The sequence below is a fragment of the Anolis carolinensis genome, chromosome 4 (assembly GCF_035594765.1).
Source record: "Anolis carolinensis isolate JA03-04 chromosome 4, rAnoCar3.1.pri, whole genome shotgun sequence".
Classification (NCBI taxonomy): Eukaryota; Metazoa; Chordata; class Lepidosauria; order Squamata; family Dactyloidae; genus Anolis; species Anolis carolinensis.
This window is the reverse complement of record NC_085844.1, coordinates 224,247,512-224,266,126: the sequence shown is the minus strand read 5'-3', so window position 1 is coordinate 224,266,126 and position 18,615 is coordinate 224,247,512. Positions and strand designations below refer to the sequence as shown.

Below are 18,615 nucleotides of genomic sequence, written 5' to 3'. Positions count from 1 at the left end.
GTATAGGTAAGTGTGTACGTTTTGTATGTTTCACATGTTTTGATATGGTCAAAACTGACTAATCAATAAAAAGCTGTTGTTGATATTTTTATATAGAAAACCACAGAGTTGGGTCCCTGTTTATAATCATTGCATTTGGAGCTTCCAGGAGCAACATTTCACCTTCTTTCTTAAGCCAGAAAAAAAAACTAGTCTGGGAGGAGCTGAAGGCCACTAAAAACATCACCAAGGCCACAATATGGCCTTATCTGTCTTGATGCTTTCTAGAGTCTTAAAATTTAAATAAGGGGCTCCCAATATACCTGCCTACCTGAGTATTGCATCCTATAACTTGGAATCCTTTCCCACAAATGCATGAGTCTCTGTTTGGTTGTTCTCAAGGACATGTTAAAATGCCTGCCATCCTTACATGCCAAGCTGTGACTGCGCACATGATAACAGATCCCAAGGGCAAGTCATTGCATCCCTAAGGCTGCCTCATGCAGTATATGTCAACAATGTATAGACACTGAATCCACAGGTGAATATTTCAGCCCATGGTCTGCCACTTTAATACTACATGGGGTATCAATTATTTAACTTAGGTATGTCACTTTTTAGCTACACACACTTTGACTAAGCCAAGATCTCATGCTGCTATGGCAGGCGATGAAACCTGACCCCGAAGTGTATTCCATCTCTTTGGGAGAGTGCTTTGAAAAACTGATGTGTGTGAAGAATGGTTTCTGTTTTAAAGCATGTGGTCTTGTTTCCTCCCCTTGGACCCGGGACATCGACAATTCCACTTGTCTGTGAGTTCCTGAGGAAAGGAGGACAGCACATGGGTGCCATGTGGTTTATAAGAATCATATGTGCTGAATCAGGACATCAAAGTCAACATTCCTGGAAGCGGGCATTTTCCAAACAGGCACACTCTTGGGATGTTGTGAGTATTCCAGGCTGTACAGCCATTTTCCAGAAGCATTCTCTCCTGACGTTTTGCCCACATCTATGGCAGGCATCCTCAGAGGTTGTGAGGTGTTAGAAACTAGGCAAGTGGGGTTTATATATCTGTGGAATGTCCAGGGTTGGAGAAAGAGTTCTTGTCTACCTGAGGCAAATGTGAATGTTTCAAGTGGTCAGTTTGATTAGCATTGAATAGCTTGGCAGCTTCAAGGCCTAGCTATTCCCTACCTGTGGGAATCCTTTGTTGGGAGACGTTAACTGGTCCTGATTGTTTCTTGTCTGGAATTCCTCTGTTTTCTGAGTGTTGTTCTTTATTTACTGTCCTGATTTTAGGGTTTTTAAAATAATTTTAGAGATTTTGTTCATTTTCATGGTTTCTTCCTTTCTGCTGAAATTGTCCACATGCTTGTGGATTTCAATGGTTTCTCTGTGTAGTCTGACATGGTGGTTGTAAGAGTGGTCCAGCATTTCTGTGTTCTCAAATAATATGCTGTGTCCAGGTTGGATCATCAAGTGTTCTGCTATGGCCGACTTCTCTGGTTGGGTTAGTCTGCATTGCCTTTCATGTTCCTTGACTCGTGTTCGGGCAACACTGCGTTTAGTGGTCCCTATGTAGACTTGTCCACAGCTGCATGGGATAGGGTAGATTCTTGCAGAGGTGAGAGGATCCCTCATGTCCTTTGCTGAATGTAGCATTTGTTGGGTTTTCTTAGTGGGTCTGTAGATAGTTTGTAGGTTGTGTTTCTTCATCAGTTTCCTTATGCACTCAGTGGTTCCCTTGATGTATGGGAAGAACCATGTGGTCTTGTTTCCTCCCTTTGGACCAGGGAATCCTCCCGACGATCCCGCTTGTCTGTGAGCTCCTGAGGAAAGGAGGACAGCACACGAGAGCCATGTGGTTTATAAGAATCAGATGTGCTGCATCAGGACACCAAAGTCCCCAGTCAACATTCCTGGAAGTGGGCATTCTCCACTCTTTTTCTCTGTTCCTCATCTCCTTCATTCTCTCTGGCTTGCCTCTCTCATCCCTGAGCCATTGTTTCCTCCTCCTTTCTTTTTTGTTGAAAAAAAAAAGACATTTGTTTGATGCTGTCCTGCGGGGGCCTGTCTCTGATTGGTAGGGGGGGAGCCTTTCAAAGACTGGTCGGGAGGAGGAGGAGGAGGAGGAGGAGGAGGAGGAGAGATGGGATGGGATCTTATGCTAATCCCGGGCCCGCGCGTGGGACCCGCCTCCCTGCCCTGCCGCGCTGAGGGGAGCCGGGTTGACGGAAAACCCAGCGAAGGGCCCGGGAAGGTACAAAAGAGAGACTTCTTGGGCTGGGAACAGCGGCCAAGCAAAGGTCCTTCGGGCAGCAGAGGCTCGGATGCCTCCGACCTCCTCCTTGGGCGTTTGCGAAGGAGGATTTCCCCAGCCACCCCGCCGCCACCTCTTGGGAAGCCTTCCCGACGAGGAGAAGCGACGCACGCCTTTCTCGGGACGCTTCGGAGCCCCTTCCCCGCTCCATCCCTCCCTCCCGGGCGACCATGAGCTCTCCCTGCGCCCCGCTGGCTTCGCTCCTCTGCCTGGCCGGGACGCTGCTGGCTCGGCTGGCCGATGCCAAGGGCACCTATTACCGGCCCCCGGCGCCCGTCGCGTATGGCAACCGCTACAGCCTCTATACCTCGGGATCCAGCCCGCAACTCACGCCGGGGAAGCCGCTGGGCAAGCACAAGTAAGCCCTCCCCTGGCTCGCCCTGCGCCCGCGCTCCTCGCCTCGCCTGGCTTCTTGCCCGCTCCGCGCTCGCCCCCGAAGGCGACCAGGCAGGCAGGCAGGGAGGGAGGGAGGATGGGAGGGAAGGAACAGTTCTATGTCGAAGGCATTCGTGGCCGGAATCACTGGGTTGCTGTGAGTTTTCCGGGCTGTATGGATATATTCCAGAAGCATTCTCTCCTGACGTTTCCCCCTCATCTATGGGCAGGCATCCTCAGAGGTTGTGAGGTCTGTTGGAAACTAGGCAATTGGGGTTTATATATCTGTGGAATGCGCAGGGTGGGAGAAAAAACTCTGGACTGTTTGAGGCAAGTGTGAATGTTGCAATTAATCACCTTGATTGGCATTGAAAAGCCTTGCTGCTTCAAGGCCTGGATGATTCCTTTGTTGAGAGGTGTTAGCTGGCCCTGATTGTTTCCTGTCTGGAATTCCACTGTTTTCTGAGCGTTGTTCTTTATTTACTGCCTGATTTTAAAGTTTATTTTAAATACTGGTAGCCAGATTGTGTTCATTTTCATGGTTTCCTCCTTTGTGTTGAAATTGTCCACATGCTTGTGGATTTCAATGGCTTCTCTGTGTAGTCTGGCATGATCGTTGTTAGAATAGTCCAGCATGTCTGTGTTATCAAATAATATGCTGTGTCCAGGTTGGTCCATCAAGTGCTCTGCTATTAGGGCCATAGCCAGAAAAAAATTCGGGGGGGGGGGGGGGTTGAAACTTTTTTTGTGAATCACGAAGAATGCAAAATAATTTAGAAATCAGCCTCCATTGATAAACTTCATTGTACACTCAAGACAGATAAACTTCAACTGGACACTCAGGGGGATTTGGTTAACCAGTTAAAATTCATGAGTAAACCAGGTTTTTTTAAAACTGAAAGTTTTTGGGGAGGGGGGGTTGAATCCTTAACTCTCCCCCCCCCCCCCCCGCTATGTCAGACTACACAGAGGAGCCACTGAAATCCACAAGCATGTGGACAATTTCAACAGAGAGGAGGAAACTATGAAATGAACACAATCTGGCTACCAGTATTTAAAAAAATACTCCAAAACCAGGAGAGTAAATAAAGAACAACACTCAGAAAACAGCGGAATTCCAGACAAGAAACTATCAGGGCCAGCTAACAAAGGTGGGAGGAACCAGCCAGGCCTTGAAGCTGCAAGGCTTTTCAGTGCTAATCAAGATGATTAATTACAGCATTCATACTTGCCTCATACTGAGACTAATTCTCTCTCCCACCCTGGACTTTCCACAGATATATTAACCACATTTGCCTAGTTTCCAACAAACTTCGCAACCTCTGAGGATGCTTGCCATAGATGTGGGTGAAACGTCTGGAGAGAATGTCGTAAATAAATAAATTAATTAATGCCTCCGGAACACGGCCATACAGCCCGGAAAACTCACAGCACCCCAGTTATACATTTATAGCCCCGGGATATTCCAACCTGAACGGTTTCTGATTCAATTTCTCTGACAATTTCCCTCCTTTTTTGCGCGGCCACTTTCCCTCCCAGGTCGCCAGTTCCACCAGGGCCTGAGGATGGCCAAGGGGTGCCTTATAGGACTATCTTAAGAGGCTGGGAGGATGGGATCGAGGGGACTGGGCCGCCGAGGTTTGGAAGAGGAGCGATGCATTGCTTTGGAGTCGCGTGGATGCCTGGCTTGCTCTCTCTCTCTCTCTCTCCGCCGCCCCTTTCCTCTCCGTTCTCCGTTCCACGCAAACAAATCTGGAGAATTCATATGGATTTTCACATTCCGGAATGCTCAAGGAAAGCGACGGAGGGGGTGGGAGGGGTTAGGACTGGGTGGGAAGGAAGGACTGCGCTCTCTTTGAACCTTTGGGCCCTTCTCCACTTCGACTCAGCCTTCCTTTTCGGATCAGCAATATATAGAATCGATCCCTGGACAGAAAGGGTGGAAGGCTCAATGCTCAGAGAGACCTTTCCCCGCAAATGCTGCTGTTGGAGGCGCTGGGCAGGTTGGGCGGGAGAGGAGAGATCAGGATAGTAAATAAAAAACAGTGCTCAGTGCTTGAGCCAGGGCTGGCTAGCTGGCTGCAGATTGGATTTCTCTCTCGAAGAATTCCTCCATCCCGATGCTTCTTCTGGCGGGGCGCAGGCGAGGATGTGAAGCAGGGAGCGCCTCGGAGTCCAGGGCGAGTGTCCTCAGGGGCTGGGGACCTCACAACGCCCCCCGAGGGATAGGCAAGCATGAGGGAAAGCCATCCAATCCTAGAGTTGGAAGGCCCCAAGGACCATCCAGTCCAAGCCCATTGTGCAAAGGAGGAACACACAAAGCAGAGGGACATCCAGCCTCTGTGTTGCTGTGAGTTTTCTGGGCTGACTTTTCTGACTTTTCGCCCTCACTTTGGCAGGCATCCTCAATGGTTGTGAGGTGTTGGAAACTAGGCAAGTGGGGTTTATATATCTGTGGAATGTTCAGGGTGGGAGAAAGAACTCTTGTCTGCCTGAGGCAGGTGTGAATGTTGCAACTGGCCAGCTTAGAGGCTCACTACAATTCTTAGCACTTCTCCCTGAAGGCTAATTAAACCTTTCCCCCAAAGAGGTTTCTTATTAACAGTTGCCAAAGTCTTCCTTCCTCTTCTAAATTCCACTACCTAACTCTACAAACACCAAATCCTATCTCTTCAAACTTCAAACCCTATCTGACTACCTTTCTAGCTAAATAGCTAGAAAGTTTGATTTCATTGAATAGTCTGGCAGCTTCAAAATCTGGCTACTACCTGTCTGGGGGAATCCTTTTGTTGGGAGGTGTTAACTGGCCCTGGTTGTTTCTTGCCTGGGAATCCCCTGTCATCTTAGCACTGTTTTTTATTTACTATCCTGATTTTAGAGTTTTTTTAAATACTGGGAGCCAGATTTTGTTCATTTTCATGGTTTCTTCCTTTCTGTTGAAAGGGCCAGTTAACACCTCCCAACAAAAGGATTCTCCCAGACAGGAAACAGCCAGGCTTTAAAGCTGCCAGGCTATTCAATGCTAATCAAGCTTGCCAATTACAACATTTAAACTTGCCTCAGACGGACAAAAGTTCTTTCTCCCACCCTGAACATTCTACAGATAGGTTGCTGTGACTTATCTGGCTATATGGCCATGTTCCAGAAGCATTCTTTCCTGACTTTTTGCCTGCATCTATAAACCTCACATTTCACTTGCATCTATAAAACCCACTTACCTAGTTACCAACAGACCTCACAACCCCTGAGGATGCCTCCCATAGATGCAGGCAAAACATCAGAAAAGAATACTTCTGGAACATGGCCAGTAAACATATTCCAGAAAACTCACAACAACCCAGTGATTCTTCGACAACACATCCAGCCTCTATTTAAACCCCTCAAGAGAAGGAAACCTCACCATACTCTGTGACAGTTTATTTCACTGTGGGATAGTTCTAACCCTCAGGAAGGTTCTCCTAAAGTTTAGGTGGAATTTCTAGCTGGAGGTCACTCAGGACTTTGCACATCCCAGATTTTGCATCTCCTGGCCCAGTATCTAATATCATTTTGACTAAGAAGCCACTGTTTGATAACACTTTACCTGTTCTAGCTAACATTCTAGGAAATGCAAGAATGTGCCATTTGTTGTGGCACAAGAGGTCTTTGACAGAGACTGGTAAATATTTTAGAATAATGGAATCATTGAGCTGGAAGAGACCACAAGGGCCATCCAGTCTAACCCCCAGCCATGCAGGAACACACAAGCAAATAACTCCCAAAAGATGGCCATTCAACCTCTGCTTAAAAACCTCCAAAAAGGAGACCCCACCACTTTATGAGGCAGCATATTCCACTGCCAAACTGCTCTTACCATCAGAAAGTTCTTCTTAATGTTTAGGTGGAATTGTTTTTCCTGCAGTTTGAATCCATTCTTCCATTCCTGCTCTGGTCTCCAGAACAGCAGAAAACAAGCTTGCTTCTTCCTCCATATGACATCCTTTCAAATATTTAAACATTGGCTATCATATCTTGGCCTTCTTTTCTCCAAGGTAAACCAGATCTGTTGGAAACCTAGTCCAGCACTCAGATCTTACCAAGCTACGAATCGCATTCAGCCATGGCAGTTAATGTGGTGTCAAACTACAATACTTACACAGTTGGGATACAATCTTAATTATAGAAGAGAGCTTACTTCCCTCCTGACACACACATACACATACACATTTAGTACAATAGTTAGATTCTAACTTCTCTGGAACAGAGCCTAAAATAGATACATTTAGTATTGTCTCCCAGAATCCTTTAGCCTGGCTAGTGGACCATGCCATCTCCAAAAGCAATTTTCCAAGCTTTGCTTCTGATTTGACTGCACATAATTTTACTATCCTTTGGAGCAGTAGTTCTCAACCTGTAGGTCCCCAGAAATCCTAACAGCTGATAAACTGGTTGGGATTTCTGGAAATTGTAGGCCCACAGGTTAAGAATCACTGCTTTAGAGGTATGACTTGAAAGCAGTGCCTGATCCACTGCCTGTGCTGGCTGAGGATGATGGGAGTTCTGATCTGCACATATCAGCAGAGTCTCTAGGTTGAGGAAGGCTGTTGTAAATGATTACAGATATAAAATGTATATGTGAGAGCTTGGATTCAGTGTTTTCCAAACCTGGGGCTCCAGATGTTGTTGTGCTCCCAGAAGCCCTGACTACTGCCAATGTTCCCAGGATTTGAAGTACGTAAAACATCTGAAACTGAAGTTTGAAAACTGCTGTCTAAATGAAGAGCCACTTCTGTGTAGATTATAATACTGGAAATTTTTGTAGCAGTTTTGGGTTGCAAAATGTGCTACTCCTCCCATTTCTGGACTCCAGCATCCATCAGACCACCATCACCAATGGATGCTGTATTTCAACAATACCTGAAGGGAACAGGTTCACAGTGATGCCCATTGTCCTGGGTGGGGTGGAGTAGATGGAAGGCCTCTGATGATGAAGTCAACTCCATCTTGTGTGTTACTCAGCTTCCACTCTTGCCAGGGCATGTCTACTTGTTGTGTAGAATGTCAGCATGGGTCCAAACAGTTGTTGTTGTTGTTGTTGTTGTTGTTGTTGTTGTTGTTTGCTTTCAAGTCAACTCTGACTTACAGCAACCTTTTCAAGGTGTTTCTTTGGCAAGATTTCTTCAGAGAATGTTTGCCATTGCCAACCTTTGAATCTGAAAAAGTGTGATTTCACCTAGCAGGTTTCTCTGGCTGGATAGGGATTTGAATTCTGGTTTCTTGGAAGCCTAGTTCAGCATTCAGATCACTTCTTTCATGCTGTCTCTTCCGAACAGCATGGTTGGATGGCTGCATGCTACATCTGGTGTCTGGCATCTGTGTATATTTTTCTCTCAAAATTACATTGCATGTCTGTCAGAGATGTTGGTTTTATTGCTTTATTTTTGAACAGTGATATGCCCATTAATGAAACTAGATGATGATGATGATGATGATGATGATGATGATGACTAACAGTCAACCAGATGTTACTGATTCAAATTTTGACCTTCAATAATTCAGAGTTAATCCAAAAATCTAGGAAGCAGTGTGGTATCCCCAGATATTGTAATGCGATACCTAACTCGTTGCTATTATGTTTTGCTCAGAAAAATGAATTGATGACTATGCTTATGTTCTGCTGACTATACTTATGTTCCCATAGGCAATGGATTGGCCAGTGTCTGAAGATAATGTTGGATCTGATAAATCTATTGTCTAATCCAATATGTGCTCTTCTTAATGTTCCTGTATTCTCACCTTCAGGGATTACCTATTCATACTACATCCACTTACTCGGGAGTAAGCTCCATTGAACTCAGTGACATTTACTTCTGAGTAGGCATGTCTACACTTGAATTGTGAATTTGTAAAGTGGTGCAGAACTTTTACTGTGCTCTTCTCAACAACCCGTATGGGTCGAGCCACTATTATTCCCATTTACAAGCAGAGAACAATAAGCACTGTTTCCAATTTCAGCTGGATTGTTATCCATGATTTCGCAAAGGTGTGTGTGTGAAGGGCAGGGCATTATTGAGATTCTCCACAAGGTTTAAAGTCCAGCTGGTAAACATATTCCATATTAAATTGCAAACAGCAGTTTATTTCAGGAACGTTAGTTATATAAAAAGCTGCCACTGCTTTTTATACACCAAGTGGTTTGGACCTTGATTTAGATGAGTGAAACTAGGCAGGGTGAAACAGATTTCTTTATTTCGTATTCCTCACAGCAGACTCCCTTGCCTCTCCAAATGAGAAGGCCCCTACTGAAGGAGGTAGCTATGGTGGCATGGGACCTTCATCTCTTCACTCAAAAAACAAAGCAGAAAAAATAAACAGGGGCATATTTTGTGAATGGAAAGTGTCCTTGCCTCGTTTTGGGTAAACTCCCCTTCTTACCACTCAGACTAGGTCTTACCATTACGCAAAGTGAGGCAGATGCCACAAGTAACTCTTTATCTGACTGTAGACTGCTATATCTTTCAACATGTCACAAATAAAACTGGGACATGTTGACCCAGGCAACTTCAGAGGGTGGTCAAGATGGTCAAAGTTAATAATAAGGAAGAACTGGGTGAAGCTGCAGCAGTTTGCTTTTGCCTGAATCTAAGGAAAGAGTAATATTCTGCCTCCTTTCTCCTCTCTCTACTAAGTTAATGGATTGAAAACTAGTTTTGCACATTGAACTCAGTTGCAGCAAATGAAGTAAGCTGTGGAAAAAGAGGGGAATGAGAGCAGGAAAGAGAAACTGAGACATTTTAAGAGCAAATAAAAATTATGATGACAAAGGATTAATTGAGACTGGCCCTGCCCAATTGTGACATTTGGACGGAATGAGGCGTTTGCTGATAAACTGTCTGGGATTTTTGGGAGCTGAAGTCCAAAATACCCGGAGGAGCACAGTTTGAGAAACACTGGGTTAGAGCAAGTGAATCATAGAGAGGATTTGCCCTCCCATTCTATGAACTCCCAGTGGATGGTAGATTCCGGGCAGATAAAAGAAAGTACGTCACACAGTGCACAATTTATGCATGGAATATATGGCTATGAGATGTAGAGTGAATCAGGTTGATGCAGATATGATTGAGCTCTATGGTTTAACTTGGTATAAAGCAAATTCCTATGTCCCTATGTCCCATACGCACATCCTGTATAACTGAGACCAGGATTAGACAAGGTGGGTATCATTGCAACATTTCTGTTGTAGCTTTGACTTTTTCTCTTGTCCGTTTACCTTCAAGTAGTGTCTTTCTTTACCCACTGTAACAACCTCCAAGCTATTGGCTGCAAAATCAGTTGGGAAGCAAATCTCTGGCATTTAATCTGAATGTTAAGCCTTTCAGGGTGCTCAAACCTATTTCCAAATAAGTTCAGCACCTTGGGTAGTTCCCTGACAGCTCAGACTAAAAAGTGGAGTATCCTTCTCCATGGTTGATGTTGGCAGCCTCTAACTAGGCTAGATTCTAGTAATCACTTTTATTATGTCCTAAATTACAACTGCCTAAGTCTGTGTTAGAGCCAGCATGATATAGTGGTTGAGCATTGGGATTAAGACTCCGGCAGACCAGATTCCAACCATAGAAACTTGGGCAAATTTCACTCTTGAAACCTAAGAGAAAGGCAATGGCAAAACCCATTTGTCAAGAAAAAACTCTATGAGTGGATTGTCATAAATTGGAGTCAACTTGGAGGCACATAACTACAACAATTCACTTTGCTTATGTAGTAACCCATTTTATATGTATTGCATATTGGGTTTATCTAATAATCTCAGATTTAGATTTTTAGATTTAGCAATTGAAACAGGGCATTATAGAGTACAAAATAACAATACAACTACATCTCAACTTCTAGTACTTTGCTTTTGATTTTAGAGTATATTCTGTGTGGTGGATACAGCTACTACGTCAACCCTAATGGACCACATTAAAGCACTGTCTAGTTTGGCAATAATTTGGTAGTTTTTTGAAAAAAAAGAATTAAACACAGATCTTCCCACTCTTAGCCAACTTCTCCACACAGAATTTCCTAAGAAATCCACTTAAAGTTTTCAGCACTTTTAAATGTTAAACAAGATGTTCAAGACTTTGGGTGTGCTTTGCTCTGTTCTCCAGGTTTTTTCCCCCACTTAAAAAAAACCGAGTTCCATTAATCCAATTGCAAACACATGGTATTTCATGGCAAATGATTCCAACACTTGCTCCAGGTTTCCTATTCAGAAATGCAATGGATTTTAGAATAGATTTTTAAAAAATTATCAGGTCCTCCAATTCAGATTTTCAAAGCCTTAGATTTGAGGTATGCTGCATAAGTAACTGATGTTGCTTTATAGCAACAGAACAAGCATATCATGTTTGCAGAACGATTCCTTCTTTAGGTCTGAAATAACAACTAGCATCCTGTTGGTGAATCAAGATGATATAAGTAGACTTTTGCAATTGCAACTCACTCTTTTTGGTCCTTGCAGAAGTCACTACCAACTATGCAGTGACCAAAATCTCCTCTCACACGTCTTTTCTGAGTGGCAGCCCCATGAACCCATCCCAGAGCAGGATCTCGGCCACATCTCTGCTCAGCTTCATCTCTTCTCATATGAAAAATCTCTAGGGTTCATTGTGCTTATCTTTTAACATGATCTCTGCATTATTTTTTCTACTCATTATGTCATCTCTTATATCCCTGTTCTCATAATCTTCCTGTGCTGTGTTACCATCTCGGCCCACTATATCCAGAACTCCTCATCATATTCCATGTGTTTTCAATTTGCCTCTGAACAGCCTGGCCTGCTAGACTGTTTCAGTCTCCATCTGTTCTATCACCACTTACTACTGTAGCTTTCCTTGGAGCCCATTGTTCCAAACTTTGGTTGGAATAGGACTGGTAAGACTTGATCTCAAATCTCAGCTCAGCTATTGATGTTTATATCATGACCTTAGACCAGTCATTACCTTTCATCCTAACCTACCTCCAGAGTTGTAATAACCCAAATCTGCACATATGGAAGCTAGAAAACAAATAAGTAAGGTACTTGCAAAGGAATTAACATTATGTTCTGTGTATGTTAAGATACTGAAGGGGGTGATCTGGACCTTTCCTTCTCTATTCATAGAGAAGAAGGTCCATATCATCCTCTTTGGTATAGTTCCAGAAGAACTTGGAGTAGAACCACCAGAATCCTCCGTCTAGTGTGGTCACTGGTCCTAATGGCTGGGAAATTCTGGGAATTAAACAATAATTACTTGAAGCTCCACATCGAGCAAGGTTTGCCAAGTGGTTTTCCAGTAACTTGGCCTAGCTATAAATATGTGTAATGTGAGTTTAGACTTTGCTCCATCTGCCAAGGATCTATATTGGGACCCTTTTTATTATTTGTTCATATTCAAACAACCACAAAAAGTCAAGAGTCAGGATCAAGTCACCTGGGGGAAGGGGTATTACACTATTGGTCTATAGGAATGTTTTATTTTTTTATCCCACTGCAGATGTTGGATAACTGCAGCTAAAGGCCAAGATGCTGGATTAGTGATTAAGTATATTTAACTCAGTAGAATTTCTTAGCATCCCCATCACTACCACTACCATACACACAATCCTGATTTACCACAATGCCATTAACTATTGTGAATGATGGGGATATATTCTCCTATCAACCAGGGCACAGCCAACTAGTATTTCCACCTTCCTCCCACAAGTGTTCACTAATGCAGCATTCAGAAAAGGATCCTTGTCAAAATTGCTTCTCACACCAAAGAGGAGAGTGGAAACGTTAGTCTCCTGCACCCTGATAAACAGGAGAATACCACCATCACCCACAGTGATTGATACCTGGTGAGTCAGAATTGGGGAACTTTTATGATCCTACGTATTCCCTACACTATTTGGTAAAAAGGGACCATGAATACAAATCACTTATGAATGCATAGTTCAAGGTTGCACATTCGTAACTGGATTCATGAATTCCAGCCAAAGTCTGGAAATGGATTGTGCACCAGGTCTGGTCACCAGATGTTTGACCAAATCTTTTTTTTTTCTCCTGCAGGAGCTACTGTGCATATGTGGTGCATAGGAATGTGACATGCACCCTTCAGGATGGAGTAGAGAGCTATGTGAAAGCTGAATATCACAAGTGCAGCTGGGGACCCAAGTGTCCTGGAAAAGTCCTGTAAGTAGATTCTGTGACTGAACTGTAACTTGGTGGAAACTACAGAAGACTATGAGAATCGTTTGACTTGGCTGAAAGAAGAAGTAATCCCTAGGGCAAGAGTTGGGAGGTTGCAGCCCATATGCAGGGGGTAGCCTGCAAAGAGTTTTGTTGCCTTCCATTAGTGTCTCCAATTCTTTTTACACTCTCCATTGGTGTGGGATGAAATTTTGGCACATTCCACCCCCTCCAGCCCCCAGTGTTATTTTAGGTCCAGGAAAGAATTTTTCCACCAGAGAGAAATAAAACATTAGAAGGAAAAAGCAAGCAGGAAAAGAACCAGAAGTAAAAGACCCTGTGTGTGTGTGTGTGTGTGTGTGTGTGTGTGTGTGTGTGCAAGATTCCCAAGAGGGAGGGCATTGTGTCATCATGACCTTTATTTACTCTCATCTACAATGAATCTTATGTATCCATCATCTTGATAAGTAATAGCCAATATTCTGTTAACCTGATAACCCCTTTCTAATGCAATCATTTTCCTACAGAATTGCTTAATATTATTGTCTTCTTTGGTGTGTCAGTGGCCCTTAGTCACAGACTTTATCACTAGGGAGGAAGCTCCTGAGCCAATTTTCCTCATACACTGGGTCTGCTATTTAATGCAATTGTTTCACCTTCTTGTTCAAAACTGTAATGAAAAACTAGAAGTTTTGAAAAACTCTGGAAATGCTGTTTACACACTAGATCAAGGGACTGCAACTTGTTTTCAAGGAGGAGTATTGTTACTCCTCTGCTGTAGGTTTCCAGGAGCAGAAATTCTCAATCAAAATTTTGGGAAGCACCAAAGCCCTGCTCTTGTTACATATGAAAACTTCCACAACTGATTTGATAGATAGACATAAAGATAGGCAGGCAGTTTGATAAATTCACCAAGTTTAATTGTTTAGATATTAGTGAGATGATGATGTCATGGAGTTTTTATGAGGACTAGGGATGCCCTGGTGGTACGTGGTTCAAATCCAGGGAGCTGGACGAGCTCCCCTGATTGCGCAGCATGTTAAAGCGCTGAGCTGCTGAACTTCTGGACCGAAAGGTCACAGGTTTGAATTGGGGGAGCAGAGAGAGCCCCCACTGTTAGCCCCAGCTTCTGCCAGCCCAGAAGTTTGAAAACATGCAAATGAGAGTAGATGAATAGGTACTGCTCTGGTGGGAAGGTAACGGCGCTCCATGCAGTCATGCTGGTCACATGACCTTGGAGGTGTCTACACACAACGCCAGCTCTTTGGCTTAGAAATGGAGATGAACACCAACCCCCAGAGTCGGACACGACTATACTTAATGTCAGGGGAAAACCTTTACCTTTACCTTTAGGGATGCCATACTTCATTATTGTCACTCTTGCAGAATTTTTAGATGTATTTTTAGCATTTTTCCCCACTGCAAGATAGTCTTTAAAACCAGCATACTTTTCTAACACTGTTGAAATGTATGCACAAAATGAATGCATCGCATTTTAATGTGTAAAACAGCACTTTCTTTACATAGAGATTGTTTTTATACAGAGGGCCCTTCCACATAGCCATATAGCCCAGAATAGCAAGGCAGATAATCCATAGTATCTGCTTTGAACTGGGTTGTCTGAATCCACACTGCCATATAACCCAGTCCAAAGCAGATAATGCGGTATTTTATATAGCTGAGTGGAAGGGGCCAGAGAAGTACTGTTTCCTCCACATAAAATGCTGTATTTGGGTACATTCTACTCAAAATTTGGACATTTCCTGCACATAAATGCATGATTTCAGCACCAAAAACACCTGCTAAATTTGCACAGAACTGGAAATATTTTCTTCAGTCTGAGATTTTTCTTGTCAGCTTTTTCCAAACATCAAGAGAGAATACTTCTGGAACATGGCCATACAGCCCAGAAAACATACAATGATGAGAGGCTGCATTTCAACATTTGCCAATACACTATATATCAGAAGAAATGCAACCTCAGAGAGTGAAGTACCTGTTTCAGGTGATATGAAATTCTCTTTCATCACAAATTCATATTACAAGAATATCTGTATTAGACTAATTACAAAGTTTGAACAAAAATGCAAGTTTTTGAGACTTCCAGAGCTTTTCATCAGGCAACATAGTACAAAAGATGGTGCTGGAAGCCTTGTGGTGGAAAGCCACTGAACGGAGGCAGACAGATTACATTTGTTGCTCATGGTATATGAAACCTAATTTAGTACAAACCAGGCAACTGCTTCCCATGCTCCCTTTGGCAGCTTTGCTTCCCTATGTCATGCTTCTAAGTGACAGGAGCCCTCTTATATATCACTGTCTTTGAAACTGGAAAGGCTGTGGCCTCCTTCCAACAAAGACCCATGCTAGCCAACTGTCCAAAAGCAGTTCCGCATGACTGTATTTCTTGGAAGCGGACCCAAATATAGCATAAATCTTTCATATGGTATGGACAGGGTCCAAGAGCCATGCGTGGAAGGACAGTAGCCTTCAGTAGCAATGGACAGTTTATGCAGTGCTATCATCAGTGGTGGGTTCCCTGATTTGGCTGATATAAGAGGATGTGCTGGCAGAAGAACATCTTCAGAGTTGATTTTTTTTTTTTTTTAAGGCTCCAGATCTAAGATGACCTTTCACTGAATAGATGTTCTATGTATGCAGAAAACCCCCTCTAATTATAGCCAGGGCTTGGGCAAAATACTTCTGCAGACTCCCAGAATCATCAAGGCAGCATGACAGATTTTTTTGTACTTGTCATTCAATGATGATGATGACAACAAAAAGAACAATGTTTCAAAGTTCCGGATCCAACTCCGTATTTCAGGGATTCTTTTTTCCCCTTCAAGTAATTTCTGACCTTATTTTGAAGTTTTCTTGGCAAGATTGGTTCAGAGGGAATTTGCTATTGCCTTCCTCTGAGAATCCTATATTTTGACTATTCATAGATTGGAGAACCTAAGGAGGCCCACAAATACTTTCATATGTGCTCCTGTTATTCTTGGGTATCCTTGGTCCAGAAGAATATCATAGAACAATACTGGAGAACCTAGAGAGGTTCACAAACCCTGGATATCAAAACCATAGATAAGAGAGATTATGATTTGCCCAAAGTCACCTGTTGGGTTTCCATAGTTAAGCTAGGCTTTGAACCTAGGTCTCCCAGAGTCTGAGTCCAATGATACCATGCTGGTTCTCACAGATGGTATAAGGACATATATGGGCATATCCATGTTATGTCACTTTAAAACAATAAAGAGGACAAGTCTCAGCTTCAAGGGACCGATAGGTTAAAAACAGGGGAAAACAAAATCACCGAGACAGGGGAGAAAAATAAGGCAGGGAAAGAGGAAACAATATCTAGTTAGTTCAACTATAGCTATTTCAGGTTTTGTTATGACAGAGCAATTTTTCTCAACCTGGCTTCCAACAGACATTTTGGGTGGTAACTTTAATAATTTCTAGCCATTCGTCAACATTGACAGCAGGGAGGCTAGCTCGGTGATGATGGGAGTTGTAGTGCAAGATATAAGATTGTAGCAAAGACTTCATGAAAAGATTGTGCATTAGGAAATAAAAAATCATTTAGGAAAACATATGAGTACACTCTCATGGTTTTTGTTGGCAAGGTTTGTTCAGAGGAGCTTTGCTGTTGCCTCCATGTTGGGCTGAGAGAGTAATAATTGCCCATAAGATGGGTTTCTTTGGCTGGGCTTGGATTTGAATTCTGCTCTATTAGGGTGCATCTACTCTAGAATTACTGCAGGTTGACACAACTTTAGCTGCCATGGCTCAATGTTACGGAATCCTGTGCTTTGCAGTTTGGTGATGCACCAGCACTCTTTGGAAGAGAAAGCTAAAAAACTTGTAAAGTTTCAACTCCCATGATTCCACAGCATTGAGCCATGGCAGTTAAAATCATGTCAAACTGCACCTTCTACAGTATAGATACACCTTAGGTTATAAATTCATTGCTGAAAGGGCTCTCGCTGTGGCCCCCTTGAGTCCCCATGGGGAGAAAGGTGGAGTATAAATAAAGTAAATAACAAAGAACAATAATAATACTGCAATACTGAATACCAGCAAATATATAATTATTTTTAGCTTAACTTTTCCTATCTTTTCAACTCTATGTACTTCTTAGTTGCATCTTTTCTTCTTCTTTTTCTTTCTATTTCTTGACTTCCAGTTTTGGGAAATAGTTAGGATATAAATGAAGTGACTGGCTGATGAAAACAATAAAGCAATCCAATGGGGAACAGAAAATATAGTTGGGACAGTTTGGGAGATGACATGTTCAGCCTGATTGTGTTTTACCTGGGGAAGTGTATGAGACAGCTATACTTTGAAGGGTCATTAACCTCTGTTAAAAACATCTGTTTTAACATTGACTGAAATCAGTAAGACTAAAATCTGATTTTGATAGAATTCTCATGCTGTGATGTCCCAAATAGTTCAAAACCATCTGGTTCATCTGAATGTTATATGTTGGCTCAGCTACTCAGTGAGCAGATGGAGAACTTATAAATGTAGTGAAATAAATAAATAAATACTTCCTTGTTGTTAGAATGAAAAAAATAGTAAGATCAATTGAGATTCAGTTAGAATTGCCTATGAGAAGGAATGCCCACAATTTCCAGCCAAGAAGACTTATAGCTTCTCTTAGAAAAACAAATCAGGAATGGCATGCATAGACAAGAAAAGCAATGTTAACTAATAAGAAGGCATGCCTTACTCTTTGCACAATTCCCATCTGAGCAAGAGACTTTCCAAAAAATGGAAACCAATTTATTCCAACTATATTTGCATACCAGTGCTGAATTCTGAAGTCAATATTTAAATTTCAAAATGCCAAATAGCAAAGGATTTTCCTTCCCAAAATATAACTTCAGCCCCAGTTTGTGCATTATTATGCGCTCCAATTTGCATTGGAGACTGTTCATCTCAGTCATTGAGAAGATCTGGCACAGACTGCATAAGATTAGGGATGCTTGAGAAATTCATCGGCTTCACTTTCTAATGGGGGGATTACCTCTAAGCACAATAGGACCATAGATCCAAGTGCAATTTGCATTTGGAAAAATGTGCACATTTAAAAATGCACATGGGGAATTGAATACCTTGGGAAAATGCAGTCAAATATGCTGTAATTGTTGGAGGGATAAATTTTGCAAATGCTTAATTCAGAAAAGGTCCATAAAAGTATTTCCATTTTAAGAAAAGCACATGACAATGCATATACATTTTCACATGGCAGAGGAATTAGCAGCAGAGAGTTAGAATGGTATAATAGTGCAAATCGTGGATTCAGACATCAAATCCCATAATTCCACAGCATTGAGCCCTGGCTGTTAAAATGTTGTAAATTACATTAATTCTACAGCAGAGGTTTCCAAACTATGTTGTGACACATTAGTGTGTCGGCTACAGTGTGCAGGTCTGTTGTGCAAATGTAATGAGAAACCTCTGAGTTTATGTAAAATAAGCAATAAATCATATATTCTTAAAAAGATAAAACGGTTTTCATGAGATGTGTTGTATCTCATACATTTCACTATTACAATTTATGTATGTGTCTGAATCGCTTATAAAGTGTTGGTTTAACCTCCAGTTTGCTAGATAAACTGAATTACTGTGTTGTGAAATGATGCATGTCTAAAATGTGTGTCACCAACATGAAATGCTTGAAAAGCTCTGTTCTACAGTGTAGAATCAGTCCTAGAGTGAGAGATCTGCATTTAGTAAGATAACATGGTCTTACTGGAAATTA

General features: G+C 42.5%; 1 protein-coding gene across 1 annotated transcript in view; it reads left to right on the top strand.

The window, feature by feature from the left end:
• Positions 1 to 2,177: 2,177 nt before the first annotated feature.
• The window catches only part of emilin3 (elastin microfibril interfacer 3), a 30,512-nt gene continuing 14,074 nt past the window's right edge, over positions 2,178 to 18,615 (top strand). The window contains exons 1-2 of the mRNA XM_016996194.2: positions 2,178 to 2,657; positions 12,729 to 12,851. Coding sequence (XP_016851683.2) covers positions 2,470 to 2,657; positions 12,729 to 12,851 — 311 coding nt within the window. The 5' untranslated portion in view covers positions 2,178 to 2,469. The remainder of the gene's footprint in view (positions 2,658 to 12,728; positions 12,852 to 18,615) is intronic.